Genomic DNA, 17,290 nt, shown 5'->3' with positions numbered 1-17,290 from the left:
TCATGCGAGGCTGGGGGAATTCTGCAGGCCCCTGCAGGAGCTCCATTTTCACTGGCAAAGCCGGTCCTTCGTTGTTTCCAGGGCAGCCCTGCGGACCAGATCTAAGCACCCCACGGGCCAGATTCGGCCTATGGGCCTTGAGTTTGACACCCCTGGCAAAGAAGAAAAAAACCTCTGTTTGCATGTCCTATGGATGCTTACTTATCTTTTTGAAGTTAGTATGGAGAAAATAAACCTAACAAACAAAAATGAAGTTACACCCTTTTCTTCCCTGTTTTTGGACATGATCAAGATCAACCCCAGTTCATCTTTTTGCTTAATCCCATCAGACCTAATCTGACCCTTTCTGTCCCCTGCAATCCCATCAAAATAAAGAACAAAAGCTTCCTCACCAGCTCATGTACAGCACAAGGGCAGCCCTTAAAAGGAAACTACAACATAGCAATCATTCCATCTTCAATCAACCAATGACTTCAAAATTCCATCTCCTTCACAATGAACTTTTGCTGCCCTCCTGAAAGGCCCATTTTGCCAAACAACAGAACTCATCCCAAATACATTAACAAAAATCTGCCTAGCTACTCCAAATTAGCTTGCAAGTCACATCCCTGGATCTCCCACCTTGTAGCCCTATAAACATCTTTGTTTTTCCATTGTGCAGGTCTCTCTTTCTTGTAAAGCAGGCATCCAATGATTGTTGCAATAAACATGGATCTTCTCAATGCTGTACTCCTTCTTCAGACTGAATCCATAACAGTTTAGCTTTTCCAAGGGAATACATTTTGAAAGACTTTCCTTTACACTTATTAATCTAAAAACCAACTTGTAAAAGCAAATTCTTACATGGACATATACTGTAATAAAATCAGACTTTTTCAAAGTCTATGTCCTTCTTGGCAGTGTCATATATATCACATGGCATAAACCAGTTACACAGGAACTTTTTATGGTATTTTGGAAGCAGCCTGATTTCTGCTGTAAAACTACAGATATGCAAGTCCAGGATGGTATCTGTAGATACCACAATGCTTACACCTTCCTTAGTTCTTAGGAAACCCCCTTTTTTTAGGTTATGTGAGTGGAACTTTAATCTTTATTTTTCCTGGATTCAGTAAAAGTACATGGCATGAATTATCTAATCAACCAGGGTAGATAATGACAACAACCTAAGACTTGACCTTGGAGAAATGCAAAAAACTGAGATGGAATGTCAGGCTTACAGAGTTCTAAATCTACAGTTTATTTTTTGTGGGACAATAATGGATTTATTTAAATAAAAAGTTTTGCTTAATGCAAAATCATAGTTTGAAAAAGGCACAAACATGTTCAATTAAATCTAGGAATAAACACGGAACCTCCATTCCCGTTCACTAATTGAATTATATTTTTAGAACAATAAAACAAAATTTGAAATAATGGCTTGTCGTCTTATTGACTTTAGAATTATAAACCAGGATTGTTACTGACCTAAAATAAATGGTTTATTCAACCAAACAAACCATATTATGGCTCAGCACAACATATGCATCCAACCAAGAGATAGTTGAATTCACAACAGTTTTATTACCAACACACCAACAATCAAAGGAACATTAAGCTTTTGATTCGGTGCAATAAATTAGCACACCATTCAATATTAACACTATGTTTATTATGTTTTTTCTCTTATATTTACAGTTAATGGTTTCACTTCTTTTTTCACTGTTAACATTTTTATATTAACATTCTAGTTCACTTTGAGATTGTTTTATCAGTGGAAAGGAAACAAATCCTATAAATATGAATTAAGTGGATAAAAAAACCCTGATTTATGTAGCTAAATGTGGATATTAGTTCATAATAAAAAAACAGCTGACATGCTCTCCCTTCTTTAAATAGTTTTGCTCAAACTGATAGCCTGCAGGACTGCAGATTTCCTCTATTTACAAAAAAGTTAGGAAGCCATATACTAAATTAAATAAGAACTCCTTTAGTTACAAAACATTTTAAGTTCGATATTTATGCAATGAAAGTATGTAGGAAAGAGCAGGTTTACTTTGTTATGTGCTCCATAAAACTTTCACTAGTACATACTTTTAAAGCAAGGGTTTGTTCTATGCAATATATTACGAGTGCATTAAGACATCTTGAGAAAAGAAGTACAAGATAACCATTCAAAATTAAGAGCAAATATTTCTTTTTCAACCAGATTTATTGCCAATATGTTTAATTACTTCAAATATGAGGCTGAACTTGAATCAAGACTAAAGTTTCCAAGTTTATTCATCATATAACATGGTAATTTTTTCATCTAGAATATCGTATTACAAATCTATACATACTACAACAGGGGTCCCCAATCCCCGGTCCAGTAATGGACCACAGCCCATTTGGAACTCCATTTGCCCACCACTTGCACAAATGAAACTGCATACACGCGCACCTGCTACTTGCACAGAACCATTTCTTCTAATACCTCCGCCCCCACCTGTCCACAAAGCTGGAAAGATTGGGGACCACTTTACTACAAGAAGCCCTATCGTGCTACAAACATTTTGGCAGGGTCAACTTTGAGGCACATCCGTGAATGCAATGTGCAACTCACCCACCATTTTAAAGGGCATGCAACTAATCACTTTCCACACATCTACCAATCACTACATGGCGTCAACAGGGAATGCCATGGGTTCTACACCTTATAACCAACTAGATCAGATACTTCACACTTTGTATAGCCAAGTGTGAGGTATCTGATCCAGCTGGTTATAGGATGCAGAACCCATGGCATTCCCTGTTGGCGCCATGTAGTGATTGGTGGATATTAGAGCGCATTTGCTCTAACCACACCTCCTCCACGTGACATCACTCAGAACATTCCCAGCTCAATCTTTTTTGGGTGTAGCATTTCCACATCGTTAAAAGCTCTCTGGGGGAAAAAAAATGGGCAAAAGCACCTCCATGACTTACCTCATACTATACGCACCAGCACCTAGCTCTTGGCCAATGCCAGAAAGGCTGGCATCAAAATCCTGAACTAGGCCTGACTCGATGACTTCATCCGCTAAGGGCAGCTTCAGAGCCCAAGCCATTTTTGAAGAGGTGTCAGCAGCTGGCTAGCTAAGGATAGAGAAGCAACTGTTCCAGAATCTCCCAAGGCACGCTAGGATGCCGCCGTCGGGGCTCCGGCCACCATGCCCACTCCAGAACCACCTCTTTAAGACAAACAAACAAATAAACAAACAAACAAAAACAGTTAAGATACAGAAGGCATGGGAAACCATTCTCTTCCTTCACCAACACATGCAGTTCCCCTTAGGTGCAGCTGCCCCTTATGGCGGTGTTTGCAAACAAGCCCTACTAACACCCCCTTTACTCCGCACAAACTCTTTTTTTTTTTTTTAAGTTTTTGCAAGGGCTCAGTAAGGACGGTGAGCCAGGTTTGCTCTCCAATCGCCCTCCTCCAGATTTCCGCTCCTCTTGGATTACAAAGCGGCCGCAGCCCTCCGTAAAAGAGAGAAACCCCCCCACCCCAAGTAAGCAAAGGCACCGGGACCTCTTTTGACAACTCTCCGTCCCAAGTCGGCCACCCCGGCGGATCTTGTTCGGTTCTACTCAAAGAAGAGCCACGCACAAAACGAGGAGGGCGTCCCTCGATCACACGTCCCACCCAGCCACCCACCCACGTCTCTACAGCCAGCCCGGTGATCTGGATTACCAGCCATGCCGGCACTCCCCCCCCCAAAAAAGACCCCTTCCTACTCCCGAGGCCCCAAAACCACCCACGCTTCCGGGCAGCACCATTGCTATCCATCCGACCCTTGCCTTTGCATGCACCTATTCTGCCCAGGCTCCTCTAGCGTTGCAGCCCAGCAAAAAAAAAAAAAAAAAAAAAAAAACCGAGCACAGCAAGATCCCTCTCTAAAGGAGCGCGGGAACGGCTTCCCTCCAGCCCGGCAGCCCCCAAAGCAAACTAGGCACCTTCTCTCCCCCAGCCCCGAGATCCACTCAACATGGAGGCAGACGGGAAAGAAAAAAAAAAAAAAAGATGAAGACGCCGCTACATGCAGCAGCCCAGCCGGGCTACCGCGCCGGTCCCCGCCCCCTCCCTCGGCTGCCGAAGCCAATCGGGGCTCTCCTTCCCGCCCCTTCTTCCGCTTGTCCAATCGAATCGTGAGAGTGAAGCTCCGTTCCATTTCCCCCCACCTTGCTTTCCAGGCCGAGTCAGAGCCTTGCGGGGATGAAGTAAAGAGAAGGGGGCGGGGCTTGCGGAGGTTCCTTAGGTGCTGGTTTTAGAAGCGTGGGCAGAGTAGATGGAAGGTTGGGGGGGGGGGGATAGGCGAGGTTGATGGGGCTGTGGCATCCTGCATTAGGCGAAAGTCAGTCAAAGCAGTCGGACGGAAAGGGTTCTTTGGGAATAGTTCCCTAAATTTAGCATACGAATATGGCGCCTCAAGTATAGTGGATCTTAAGCAGTGGTGGGATTCCACCAGTTCGCACCACTTCGGGAGAACCGGTTGTTAACTTTCTGAGCAGTTTGGCAAACTGGTTGTTGGAAGAAATCATTAGGGCAGAGGACCGGTGGTTAAATTACTTGAATCCCACCACTGATCTTAAGTATGTTTAATTACACCATCCAAACAAAACTCGAAAGGCAAGTTTGGTGTAGCGGTTAAAGGCGCTTGCTTAGAAACCAGGAGGCTTGAGTTCTACTTCTGCCCAAGCAGTCAGCATCCGGGAGATGGTAGAGGACAGGAAGGCCTGGAGAAAAGTTGTCCATGGGGTCGCTATGGGTTGGACACGACTTCGCAACTAACAACATTTTTTTTTTTTAATTTGATTTATATGCCGCCCTTCTCCGAAGACTTAGGGCGGCTTACAATGTGCTCAGCAATAGCCTTCATCCTTTTGTATATTTATACAAAGTCAGCTTATTGCCCCCACAAACTGGGTCCTCATTAGGAAGGAGACAGTGGCAAACTACTTTTGAAATCTCGCCTAGGAAACTGCAGCGACTTGACTAGGCACCCGCCAGGAATCAAGATTGAAGAGACCATTTCCAAGAATAAAAGCTCATCCTTAGCCTTAAGGCTTACAATTTTAGGCATATTTATTTTAGACTAGAGAGGAAGTCCTATTTAAATTATGGAGGGAGTTTGTTTGTTTTGCAAGCAGTACCCATGGGTCATGTCCATTCATGTGTATCTTGCTTGTTTGGCATAATCATTGGTTGATTTGATTTGCGATTGAATATTCATTCTGAATTTAAAAAAAAAAAGTGAGGAAAAAGGCATATGCTTTTTTTGGTGAGGTGCAGTTTTCAGAAAGTCATGCCATGATTTTTGTTGCTTTTAAAATTGTTGAAGAGCCCTTCCCCATTTATGCCTAAGCAAAGCATTTATGCTCTGATAAAATCTCTTCTTCCATGACGGTGCCTTTGTCCCACCCCCATCCTATAGAAGGAAACAGCCTTAGGCTGTGTTTAGCTGTACTGGTGTAAGATTGCATTTTTTATGCTTGTTTTGACAACATCCAACAGCACTCTCCAGACGTATGAAATCTGTTAGATTTTGTCACCTATTATTTGGGAAGGAGGTTTCTTAAATCTTCTCTTAAAGAAGTGGATATATATCAGCAATGGGACAGTTGGTTTCACAACAGCATAACTTTCAACTGACTAAAGGATGGTTAGAAATTCAGCTCAGATGTAGGTGTGCGAGCCAACCACAGATAAAATTCGGAAATGTTTATTGAAAAGTGTTGCTTTTGTGCTGCTCTTATGTATAGGAAAGTTCTCTCTAAACACACCCCTGGACATGCTCAGAACTTTCCTAACAGCACTGCTGCTTTCAAGTGTTCAAAGCGTTTTGCACACATCAGAGAACGTTTGTCCTTGCAACAATTCTTTTGAGTCAGAGAACCAAAACTGAGAGGATTGCTTGCTTGAGGGCATGGAGTTTATGGCAAGACACAGTTCTCAATTTTATGTTACACCAATTATACTATTATATCGATAACGTCAGTGAGATGAAATTAGAGATAAGTGGCTTGTTTCCAAATGTGGATCTTTCTTTGATGGTTTGGCATCTCCGTCATCAATCTTAAGCTTGTTCTTCCATGGTCATTGACACAATGCTGCCACCACCAGGTTGTAGTGTGGTCCCATCTTCATTAGTCCTTGGTGAAGGCAAAAGGAGATATATATATATGTACGGTATTGGGAAAAACATTGAGAACTGGGTTGCAAACAGTTCCAAATCAGATACGATCAGCAGAAATGTGGCACTTATAATCCTTTATTCTTCCCCAGTTGTGAGAATACATGGTGCTTTGTGCAATGTTTCGGGAGGAACTGCAATCTTCCCTTCTTCCCTTTTCCCTCAATACAGCTCATTTATTAGCCTTCTCTGGGGTTTTTATTTGTCAAGTAGTTACCCCTATGTCACCCATATTGATTATGCCAAATATAATCAATAATAAGAGCATCAGAAAAGCAACATACAAAATAGCACGTGGAAAAAATACATTATTGGATCAGAGCAAATAATACTATTTTTTAATAGTGACTAGCAAAAAGAGTAGTCTGCAGGCATTAATATCTAATACAGGCAGTCCTTGACTTACAAAGTTCATTTAGTGACCATTTGAAGTTACAACAGCACTGAAAAAAGCATTTAAAAGATTTTCTGTTAGGTTCCCCAACCTAATCTTTCATATTTACAACCGTTGCAGCATCCCTATGGTCAGTGATCAAAATTCAGACACTTGGCAACTGAATCATATTTATGATGAGTTGCATTGTCCCGGAATCACACAATCCCCCTTTGCAACCTTCTGACAAGCAAAGTCAATGGGGAAGCCAGATTCACTTAACCACCGTGTTGCTAATTTAACAATTTAACAAGCAGTGATTCATTTAACAAATGTGGCAAGAAAGGTTGTAAAATGCGGTGAAACTCACTTAACAAATGTCTCACTTAGCAACAGAAATTTTGGGCTCGATTGTGGTCGTAAGTCGAGGACTACCTGTATTTGTAGCTCTCTACTAAATATAGACTAATCTACTCAAATGTACTGTATAGCTGATGCCCTATATATAATTTATCCAATCTTGTAAAAAAAATGCAAGAGATTAGATATGGTGTGAGTAAGAATAACTTTTCTGCTTTATTCTCTTCTTCCCATTCCTAGAATCCTCTTTGGGGAACCTAACCTAACAACTTTTAAGTATTTCTTTTTCCTTTTCTGCCATCTACCCGACCCGTAGCTTCTGTTAGAATAGCAATTGAACTTTCTTTTATATTTCTTTCCTATATTGAACTTTGTTTCTGCTGGTTTCATTTTGTTATTGCTTTTAAGATACAATGCTTGGCTATTTTTTATTAATTGCTAATTAATCAGAGAGCATCCTGTGAAAAGGCTTGAGTGTTTTTTCCTCTAACGCAAAAGTCTCCATAAACATTTCTTGTAGTAGCAGTGAATGCTTCCTATTAATTATAAAAATGTACTTTTTTGATGACCTCAAACGTATTGCTATTTAGTTGTAAATATTGGAATTACTATTACAAAGAAAAGAAAGGGAAAAATGCTTTTTTTCCTATACCACTCACAGGAACCGGATTAAAGACTGTAGTTGTAGAGAATTGCAGAGATGACCTTGGAGAAGGCATGCAAGTCAGTTAGCAAAACATGAACTCAGACCAGAAAACAAGATAGAGTGAAGAAACGTAAAGTGACCCTGCTTTGACTCATTTTGATATAAAGCTGAGGGAAGGGAAAACCTTCACAGGGTTTCAAGATTCTGGCCTTGGTCAATGAAATAGAATTCTAGTATTTTTTTTTGTGCAGCACATTTCCTGACCTGACGTATTTTGGGGGTGGATAGTAATCTGTCATCTCTCTTTTACCCACCCCATTATAAATCTCCAAAGATTTGATAGCTCAATCTGAAACATGTCAATTTAAAAATGACCAATACTGAATCCAGCGGAATTTATTCCCAGGGAACTTTGGGGTGGCTGAGCAGAACAACTTCATCTCAAAGTATCTTAAGTATAAAATGTATGAGTTTGAGATCCATAGATGCAATCCTTTTCCCACTGCCTAGCCCTAGCTCAGATGTCAGCAACCTGTGGCTCCAGAGCCACATGCGGCTCTTTGGGCCCTCTGCTGTGGCTTCCTGTCAGGTGATTCCACCACTGGCTGGCTCCACCCCTCACCCTCTCCTCCCAGTCGCTCCTCGCCTGGCCTGAGAAGATAAGGATGGATGGCGGGGGATGGAGAAGCGGCCGGGACAGAGACAGAGAGACACAGAAAGAAGGGGGAAGAGAGGGAGAGAGAGGAGGGAGGGGGAGGGAGAAAGAGTTGTCAAAAGGGTTTTGTGGTTCCCGGTGTTTTTTAACAACCGGTTCTCTGCCCTGACTGACTGGGTAGTCGTGGCTAGGTGGGGGGCATGTGTGTGTGTGTGTCGTGTGACTGGTAGAAGTGAGTGATGTTGAGTTGGCCACGCCCACTCAGGTTTTGTGGCTCCCAGTATTTTCTGTGGGAAATGGGCCCAAATGGCTCTTTGAGTGTAAGGTTGCAGACCCCTGCCCTAGCTGATCCCCATAGTGGGTGAATCATAAAGAAATGGATCACCAAATTTCTGCTGCCATTAGTGACAAGTCTACGGTGTGGCTGTTGGAAGACCAGCTTGTTTATTGCCTGGAAGAGACTGTAATACTGCTGTCTCTTTGCTATTGACAATGGGAACCCAGCGACCTGCATCACATCATTGGTATGTGGGGAAATGGGAGAGAGAAAGATGAAGAAATTTACTTATGGCATGCATGTCTGCGAAGGGATCTTTGTATGCTTCTTTTTGGTTCCTTGATCATCTGTTATATACTCTCACTGTATAAAATGGCTGCAGTTCTATAACAGCGATGGCGAACCTTTTCAGCATCAAGTGCTGAAAAGAGAGCGTGCCCGCACACTTGTCGAGGCCGCAACCCGGAAGAGGAACTGCCCAGGGCGCATGCGCACACCTGAAAATGAACTTCCTGTTTCAGCCAGCTACTCTTCTGGGTTTCTGGTGCTTATGAAGACATGATGATCAGCTGGCTGCTGTATATGCTTATGCAGGAAAATGGAAGACCAACTCTTCTAGTTTCCGGCACTGCCGCATGCAAAATGGCCAGCTGATCGTCGTGCGCGCATGCGCGCCAGAAACCCGAAAGAGGAATGGGTGACGCCACACATGCCAGGCGACATGGATCCGTGTGTCACTTCAGGCACGCGTGCCATAGGTTCGCCATCACGGTTGGATAGTCTCCAGGCAGATGGCTCAAAGCCTCGGGATTTTTCTGAATTTTCTTTCAGAACCTGACGAGTTCAGATCCTGATAGCGGCAATGCAGCCCTGGAAATCTGTTCCTATCAATCATCCCGAGAGCTTCACAGCACAGCTCTTTCCAACGTTGACAATATCAAAAAAGACCAAACGGAAGTTTGGCTGAGGCAGTTGTGAATCCAACCATTGTCCCAGTGTGCATTCAGGGTCGTCATACATTACGCCAGTCTTGGTGTTGGCATGAGGAAGTGAGGGAGGGAACAATTACCTTCTACTATCAGACAATGCAATTTTCTGAGCGGGGGAACAAGAATGGAGGTTTGCCAAATACTGCAGACCAAGAATGGACAGCCTCCTGAAGTGCCTCCTGAAATCAAGAGAAAGTTAGGGTGAACAGCATCAAGGAGGACCCTCCATAATGTATCTACTGACACAAAGTTTGTTAATGTATGTATACATTCTGTTTCCAAGATTCTATTATTTTTTTTTCCTTGCAAAGAATCTGACTAAAAAAGAAGTTGTGAGAATCTAGCTTTCTTGGAGAGAGGGCTTGACACATTCCTCTGAAAGAACAGATTTTATTTTCTTCCAATTTCCAACCAGAAAAATGGGATAGTCTAGACTAGTATTTATGCCTTGTAAAAGATGCATACCTTGTAGTAGCGTATTTCCCCGAAAATAAGACCCTTCTTATATTTTTTTGAACCCTGAAATAAGCGCTTGGCTTATTATCATGCGCTCAAAAGCCCAATGGGGCTTATTATCAGGGGATATCTTATTTTGGGGGAAACAGGATATATGCAACTTCTACCAATCTTTACATCAATGCAATAATCTGTGGGCTAGGAACTATTACAGAAGGATAATGGGTGGGCTGTATCAGGTGAAGAGGGAGAAATATTACATTTGTATTATGCTTATATTATGCTTTGTTTGGCATTTGAAATGTTTAAAAGACAAGCATGATTGAGATGCAAACTTAAAAGTGCCTCCCCTCAACATTCCTTTAAAGTGCAAATTCTCTTCACTTTTTCCTTCTTCCATCTTACTCTTTACCACCACATCATAATCCCATAATTTATTTATTGGCAACCCACACATTTTTATATGCAATTTTAGGAAGGGAAATCCTTGTAGATACAAATGTAGAAAAATGATTGCAGAGGTGAAATAAAGATGGTGGTTTGTCAACATATGCTTAGATAGTAATTGAAAGACTGCATATTGATTAAATTCATTGAAACAGATCCAGTTCTATATTTTTTCCTAGAATGTCCTTCCACACTATAAAGCTGCCATGCAATTTATACATACCAAAGAAATTTAAAACTTGGTCAAGATGTGTTAGAGGTAAAAATTTCAAAAATCTGCAGGAGGTAAACGAATTTGAAAAAAAAATTAAATCCCGCTTTCAAAATTTGATTTTGACAATCCTTTTTAATATAAACTTAAAATATTACTTTTAAGGCAATCAAAACCGCAGCTTGCTGAATGCAACTTTTTACATCCCTTCCTTCACCTTAATATTCCCAAATTGAGTGATTTAAATTAAAAACAAAAACAAAAAACAGGTGTTTTGCAAAAAAAAATATTTTTTTTTTTGGAAGAGTGAAGTGGAGAACACATATCCCTTTCAGAAAAAAAAAGAACTTCGGTTCTGGTAGGAAAAAACATGACTTTATTTAATGCAATGTTGAATAAAAGAATCATTTTTGTTTTTTCTTTAACAGACCTCCCCAGACACTTACTTTTTACATGCACAATAAGTAATAATACAATTTTTGCATTATCTGTAATGCCACATCAATTGTGCATGTATTGGAAGGGCTTAGTGTCATGAATTACTCCTCAGCAGTCTTCTTTCTTGATGCAAGATCACTACTAAAAGAGAGAAAATGATTGTTTCTCCCTAAGAAATGAGCTCTGTGCTAGTGTGCTATTCCATTCATGTATTTTTTAAAAGTTAAACGTGTTGAATTGTCTCAAAAACGTTGGGGAGGCAGGAAGAGAAACCAGACTGAGGGATTCAACAGGGCAAGTTTAACTCAGGTTTTAAACGCTGTTTTAATTTTTGTCGATACCTGTGTAGAGAATTGGGAATATGACCTTGAAAGAAATAAGTAAAAACTCTTGCCTTAGCAGAGGGGGCTGAAATATCTTTTAAGATCTGAGAAGTATTAGGAAGTAGCCTCTGATGTACTGGAACATACAGTAGTGGCCAAAATTGTGGAAACCTTTTGGGAATAGTGTATTTTTGAGGTTTGATGGTTAATAACACCACTTTTTTTTTTTTTGGAGTTTCAAGGTAATCATATTCCACTGCTGGAATGGCCTGGGAATAGCCCAGACCTTAACCCAATTGAAAATCTATGGAGCCGACTAAAGAAACTTGTTAGTCAGAAGCGACCCAGCAATAAAACTCAGTTAATAAAAGCTATCACTCAATCTTGGTTTAACATTAGAACAGCTACAGAACTAAAAGACTTGGTTCACTCCATGGGAAGATGTTGTAAGGCTGTAATTCTGCTAAAGGTTACCCAACTATTAACTGACATGGTGATAATTTTTGTACATCTCATTTTTTCTATGGTGATAATTTTTGTATATCTCATTTTTTCTACGTGTTTCACGTTTCTTCTTTAAACTGTAAGTGCTATTCTAATATCAAATCCTTCATAAAAGTTATTGCATTACATTCTTGATTAATTTATCTTTCCACTGATATAATTTTATGGTACTACTCCAAAAAAAGTGACGTTATTAGCTAGTTTTAGAAAATACACTTCTACTGGAGCGTGGGGCCAGCAGTCAGGAATGGGTTAACCCTGTCATCTGTCCCGGACTGAGTCTGCAATCTGTTAAACTCCTCCTTTTCCTCCTGCTTCCCAGATTTCAGACTCAGTCGATCTGTTTGGACAGACTTCGCTGAGCTGTCCCTTTCTGACTGCTTTTGCAGGGTTTTTGCTCCAATCTGTTTTTGAAAAATATTTGTTTCCAGCTTTTCAGCTTCTGGAAGGCTCCCAGGGATCTGGTTGAGCTCCTCTTTCCAGCACGAAGGGCTCACACCTGATCCTGCTGAGGACTGCCTGGGGGCCCAATCCACCCAACCGGTTCAGGCTGCCCAAGTTATTTCTCAGGACCTGGTTGCCTCCCAGCTTCCTTCAGAGGCCCCCATTCCACTGGCAGGGGTCCCACCGCAGGGGGCTGGGGTTCCCCCCCACTACTCCTGACTTGGCTACCCCTATTCAGGCTGCTGTCCAGCGGGGCATCGCTGAGGAGATGCAGCGCAGAACTAGTTGACGGGTAACAGAGCAGTCCAGGGCTCAAGGGGATCTTCTACTTTCGCAAGGCTCAGTGAACCTGGACCACGACTATGCTAGGACTTCTTCTAGTCAGGTTTCTGCTGCTGGGGATGGCCTTGGGGAACCGGGGTTGTCGGGTGATGAGGATCTGGCCCCAGATCAGCCATCATTTGTCGGTCTGTTCAAGCCTCAGGTCTTCAGATCTCTCCTTCACAAGGCCAAACTCACCACCTGACTGGGCCTTCCTCATCCTAAACAGGGTCCACCTGGTGAAGCCATGGGCCCCTCCGTTTCCTTGTTTGAGGAGCCAGTGTTCGAGGTGGAGGAAATTCCTGGCCCAAAGATGTTCAAGGACGTTGTCATGTGGCAGTGATCAGCCTGTGTCTGGCCCTAATCCTAATGCATTGGACAGACGTCTGTATAATATGGCTTCTGACATCTCTTCTATTCTGCAGGTTCCTGAAGTGGACCCCCCCCCCCCAGTGGTTGCTCTCGCAACCCCAGCTGTTCTCACAGGTCCCCCTGAGGAGGGTCTTCGTCCCAAGGACAAGAGGTTAGAACACTCTCTCACCAAAGCCCATCAGGCAGCGGCTTGGGCTATTAAGGCTTCTTCAGCCGCTTCCTTCTTTAATAGGGCCACTCTCATGTGGATTAAACAACTGGAGGACTGCTTGCCGGTATCTGATACCAGGGCTTACCAGGATGTGAATAAAATCGTGGCTGCCCTGGAATACTTGGTGGACGCCACTTTGAATGCCTCCAGGTTCGCCGCCAAGGCTATCGGCTCTAACATTACTCTAACAAAGGCCGTCTCCTTTGGCTTCACCAATGGCAAGTGGATGCCAAAAATAAATGGCGGTTGCCAGATTCTCCGTACTAGGGGGACAGGCTCTTCGGAGCTCCTCTAGAACCCCTTCTCATTGAATCCAAAGATAAACGTAAGATTCTCCCATCCTTGCCCAGGAGGGGGGAATCCCGCCCGTCTTCTTCCTTTCGACTCTTTAGAGGTTCAACCTTCGGCTTTTCCGGCTCCAGGGCTCAGAGATATTTCTCCCCCCGCCAGGACAGATCCCACGATAGGCAGGGCGGATTCAGGCAAAGAGGCCAGACCCATAGACCCTTTCGTGGGGGGCGGGGTCATCCCTTTCGCAGGTCCCGTTGACTGCTTGTCCGACCCTCCCATCGGAGGCCGCCTGGCTCTTTTTGTCAGCCAGTGGGAGGCATCTTCCTCGGAGGCTTGGGTCAGGGAGATGTGTTGTGGCCCCGCCCTCTGAGCCTATCCCATCGGAGGAAGAAAGCTCCAAGCATGAGGAAGAGGAGTCAGCCAGGCCTCCCTCTCCAGGCCCCTCCCCTCTGGCACTGTCTCAGGTGCCGGCCGAGGGAGAGGAGATTAGCCGGGAAACAGGTGTCTCGGATGAGAGTGAAGGAGAGACATCATTCCTGGACGCACACCACCGAAGGCGTGATAAACGATTGCAGCAGCTCAGGAGGCGTGCTAGGGATTAGAACTGAGTCACTGGACCACACCCCAGAGACTATATAATAGAGGGTGGTGGCCAGTGATCCCTGTGACGAACAAAAATAAACCTTGGATAGTCACTAAAGCATCGTCCGAAACTGCTGAGAGGAATATTATTTTTGGTTGGACTCTTGTACGCTGAGTATATTATCTTTCTGTTTCTGTGGAAATAAAAGCACTTGGCAGACGGTGTGTATATCGCTGCCAAGTTGGAGATAAAGACTTGGGTGTGTGCCAAGTGCTTCCTTAACCCTCGGCTGGTTGTGTTTGTGTGTGTGTGTGGACGGGGACAGATCAGAGATGGTCAGGTCGGGCCTCTCCCTGGAATTCTCTGTTTCTGCCATGCAGCTCGTCACTACCAGTACAGGGCTCTCCCTTTCGGCCTCTCCTCGGCTCCCTGGGTGTTTACCAAATTGATGGCGGCGCTAGCGGGCCACCTCCGGACTCTGCCGATAAGGATTCAGATCTATCTGGACGACCTCCTTATCCAGTCCAGTTTGGAGCGACTAGCGCAACAGGACCTGGAGACCACCATTTGGGTCCTGTGCAGCCACGGGTTTTCCATCAACATGGCCAAAAGCCACCTGGTTCCGACGACCTGCATTCAGCACCTCGGGGCGGTGATAGATACGGTCCAGAGCAAGGTCTATCTTTCCCAGAAGCGCCTGACCAGCCTGCGGTCACTGGTCGGGATGGTGACATTGGGCCGGCCTGTTCCGGTCCGGTTGCTTTCACAGCTCCTCAGAAAGATGGTGTCGTGCATCGGCATCGTTCCGTGGGCATGTTTCCATTGCAGGGCTCTGCAATGGCTCCTTCTTCTGTATCAACGAGTTCACAGGAGCTCCTCCACTCACATGATTCGGCTTCCCCCCAAAGTCTGCCTCTTTCTTCGCTGGTGGTCCTCCCTGGCCCTAAGCAAGGGGCGGGGTTTCAAGGAGCCTCACTGTCTGGTCCTAACAACAGATGCCAGCCTTTACGGCTAGGGAGCCCACCTGGGCTCGGACTTTGCCCAGGGTCAGTGGTCTCAAACCGACTTGGCCAACAGCATAAACTAGCTGGAGCTAGGGGCCATCCACCTGGCCCTGAGGGCATTCCAGGGCATGGTACAGGACCATCACATTCTAGTCATAATGGACGTGGCTGCAAAGGCTCATGTGAACCGCCTGGGGGGTATCCACTCCTGGTGTCTGATGCGGGAAGCCGAGCGCCTGGGCCTCTGGGTGGAGAGACACTTGAGATCCATCTGTGCCGCCCACATCTCCGGGACAGCGAACGTGCAGATGGATCTGTTCAGCAGGGCCATGGTGGACGAAGGGGAGTGGTGCCTGCATCCCTCCATCTTCCAGGACATCGCCTCTTGGTTCGGCACTCCAGCAGTCAATCTCTTCGCCTCCAACACCAACAACCAGACGGACAGGTTCTTCTCATGGTTCCCGACACTGGGGGCGGAGGGCGTGGATGCCCTGCGGACCTCTTGGCCTCGGGGCCTCCTTTACACCTTTCCATCTCTGGCAGTGATCTCCAGGGTCATCTGCAGGATGCTGGGCGAGACGGCGGATCTTGATCGTCCCACATTGGCTGCGTCGCCCCTGGTTTGCGGACCTGGTGGCCTTGTTGGTGTCCCCCCCTCGGCGGCTTCCCTGGGACTGGCTGACCCTCAGTCAGAGCTCGTTGCTCCTCCCAGACATCGGCTGGCTCAAGCTAATCGCCTGGAGGTTGAGCGGCAGATCTTACGGGGCTGCAACCTTTCTCCCGGAGTCATAACTACATTACAAGCATTGCATTGGGCCTCCACCAACCGTATTTACGACTCGACCTGGTCCTCCTCCTGTGGCTGGTGTGACAGATGGAACCTGGTCCCCACTGAGGTGTCCACGGAATATGTCCTGGAGTTCCTGCAGGCTGGCCTGGTGTCAGGTTTGTCGCCCAACACCCTGCGGAGACAGATAGCTACCCTCTCTTCCGTTTTATCTTGTGGGTTCTCGGGGTCCCTCTCCAGGCTTCCGCTTATCCGGCAATTCCTTGGGGGGGTCACAAACCTCCGCCCCCCCATCATTCATAGATACCCCACCTGGGACCTTCCTAAAGTACTCAATGTGCTCACTTGGGGCCCCTTTGAGCCCCTGCAGGAGGTGGGTCTCCATTTCCTTCCCTATAAGGTGGCGTTTTTGGTCGCCATCACTTCGGCCCGCTGGATCTTGGAGTTGGCCGCTCTCTCTACGAGGGCTGACCTCTGTATATTTCACATTGACCGAGTGATCCTGCGGTTGGACACTACGTTCATCCCAAAGGTCAATATCCCATTCCACAGGTCCCAGGAATTGGTACTTCCCAATTTTTGTACAAATCCAGCCCATCGTTTAGAATGTATCTGGCATACCTTGGTACATCCGTCGGGCTCTCTGTATTTACCTTAAACGGACCGCCTCTATCAGGCGTTCTGAGAGTCTCTTCGTGTCCTTCCAGCCGGCGTCCTTAAAACGTAAGGTCACTTCCTCCACCATTGGTCGCTGGCTTCGGGCAACTATTGACCCAGGCTACAGGGTTCAGGCTCGGACAGTCCCTCGAGGGATTACGGCCCACTCGACTCGCAGCGCTTCAGCCTCTGTGGCTTGGTCCACTCAGGCCTCCTTAGAGGATGTGTCGGGCGGCCACCTGGTCGTCTCCTTCCCCGTTCATCCGCCATTATAAGTTGGACATCTATGCGGAGGCGGCATATGGCCGCTGGGTTTTACAACAGGTCCATTCGGAGGGACAGCTTCAGTCTGGTCGGTCCCCACCCAATAGGAGGTCTGCTTTGGCATGTCCCATTCCTGACCTGCTGGCCTCACGCTCCAGTAGAAAGGGCGTTGCCTTAGCTGAACGCCCGTTCTTCTGAGCACAGGGCCAGCAGTCAGCTCCGCTTTTTCCTTTCTGGCCCTTGCCGTGGGGGGGTGGGGGTGGGACGTATGGCTAATGATGTATTTTCAGCTCAGCTCACCAGTTTGCAGCATCTCCTTCGTGGGAAATCTGGGAAGCAGGAGGAAGAGGAGGAGCTTAACAGATTGCAGACTCAGTCCAGGACAGATGACAGAGTTAACCCATTCCTGATTGCTGGCCCCTCTGCTCAGCAGAACGGGCATTCAGGTAAGACAATGCCCCTTTTCTCAAAATGTTTCCACAA

At 45.4% G+C, this 17,290-nt stretch overlaps 2 protein-coding genes across 2 annotated transcripts in view; both read right to left on the bottom strand.

Annotated features, from left to right (window-relative positions):
* Window positions 1–4,046, bottom strand: part of TFCP2 (transcription factor CP2) — a 44,201-nt gene extending 40,155 nt beyond the window's left edge. The window contains exons 1-2 of the mRNA XM_070937902.1: window positions 3,958–4,046; window positions 2,947–3,191 (exon numbers count right to left, since the gene is read on the bottom strand). Of these exons, the coding sequence (XP_070794003.1) occupies window positions 2,947–3,068 (122 nt within the window). The 5' untranslated portion in view covers window positions 3,069–3,191; window positions 3,958–4,046. The remainder of the gene's footprint in view (window positions 1–2,946; window positions 3,192–3,957) is intronic.
* Window positions 4,047–11,131: 7,085 nt separating this feature from the next.
* Window positions 11,132–17,290, bottom strand: part of POU6F1 (POU class 6 homeobox 1) — a 47,750-nt gene continuing 41,591 nt past the window's right edge. The window contains exon 12 of the mRNA XM_070937901.1: window positions 11,132–11,187. The gene's annotated coding sequence lies outside the window, so the exon portion shown is untranslated. The remainder of the gene's footprint in view (window positions 11,188–17,290) is intronic.

Source organism: Pituophis catenifer, unplaced genomic scaffold, assembly GCF_029215685.1.
Source record: "Pituophis catenifer annectens isolate HBS135680 unplaced genomic scaffold, rPitCat1.0.hap2 SCAF_2, whole genome shotgun sequence".
In the NCBI taxonomy this organism is placed as follows: domain Eukaryota; kingdom Metazoa; phylum Chordata; class Lepidosauria; order Squamata; family Colubridae; genus Pituophis; species Pituophis catenifer.
The sequence above is the reverse complement of the archived record's forward strand: the minus strand, read 5'-3'. Positions and strand labels throughout refer to the sequence as shown.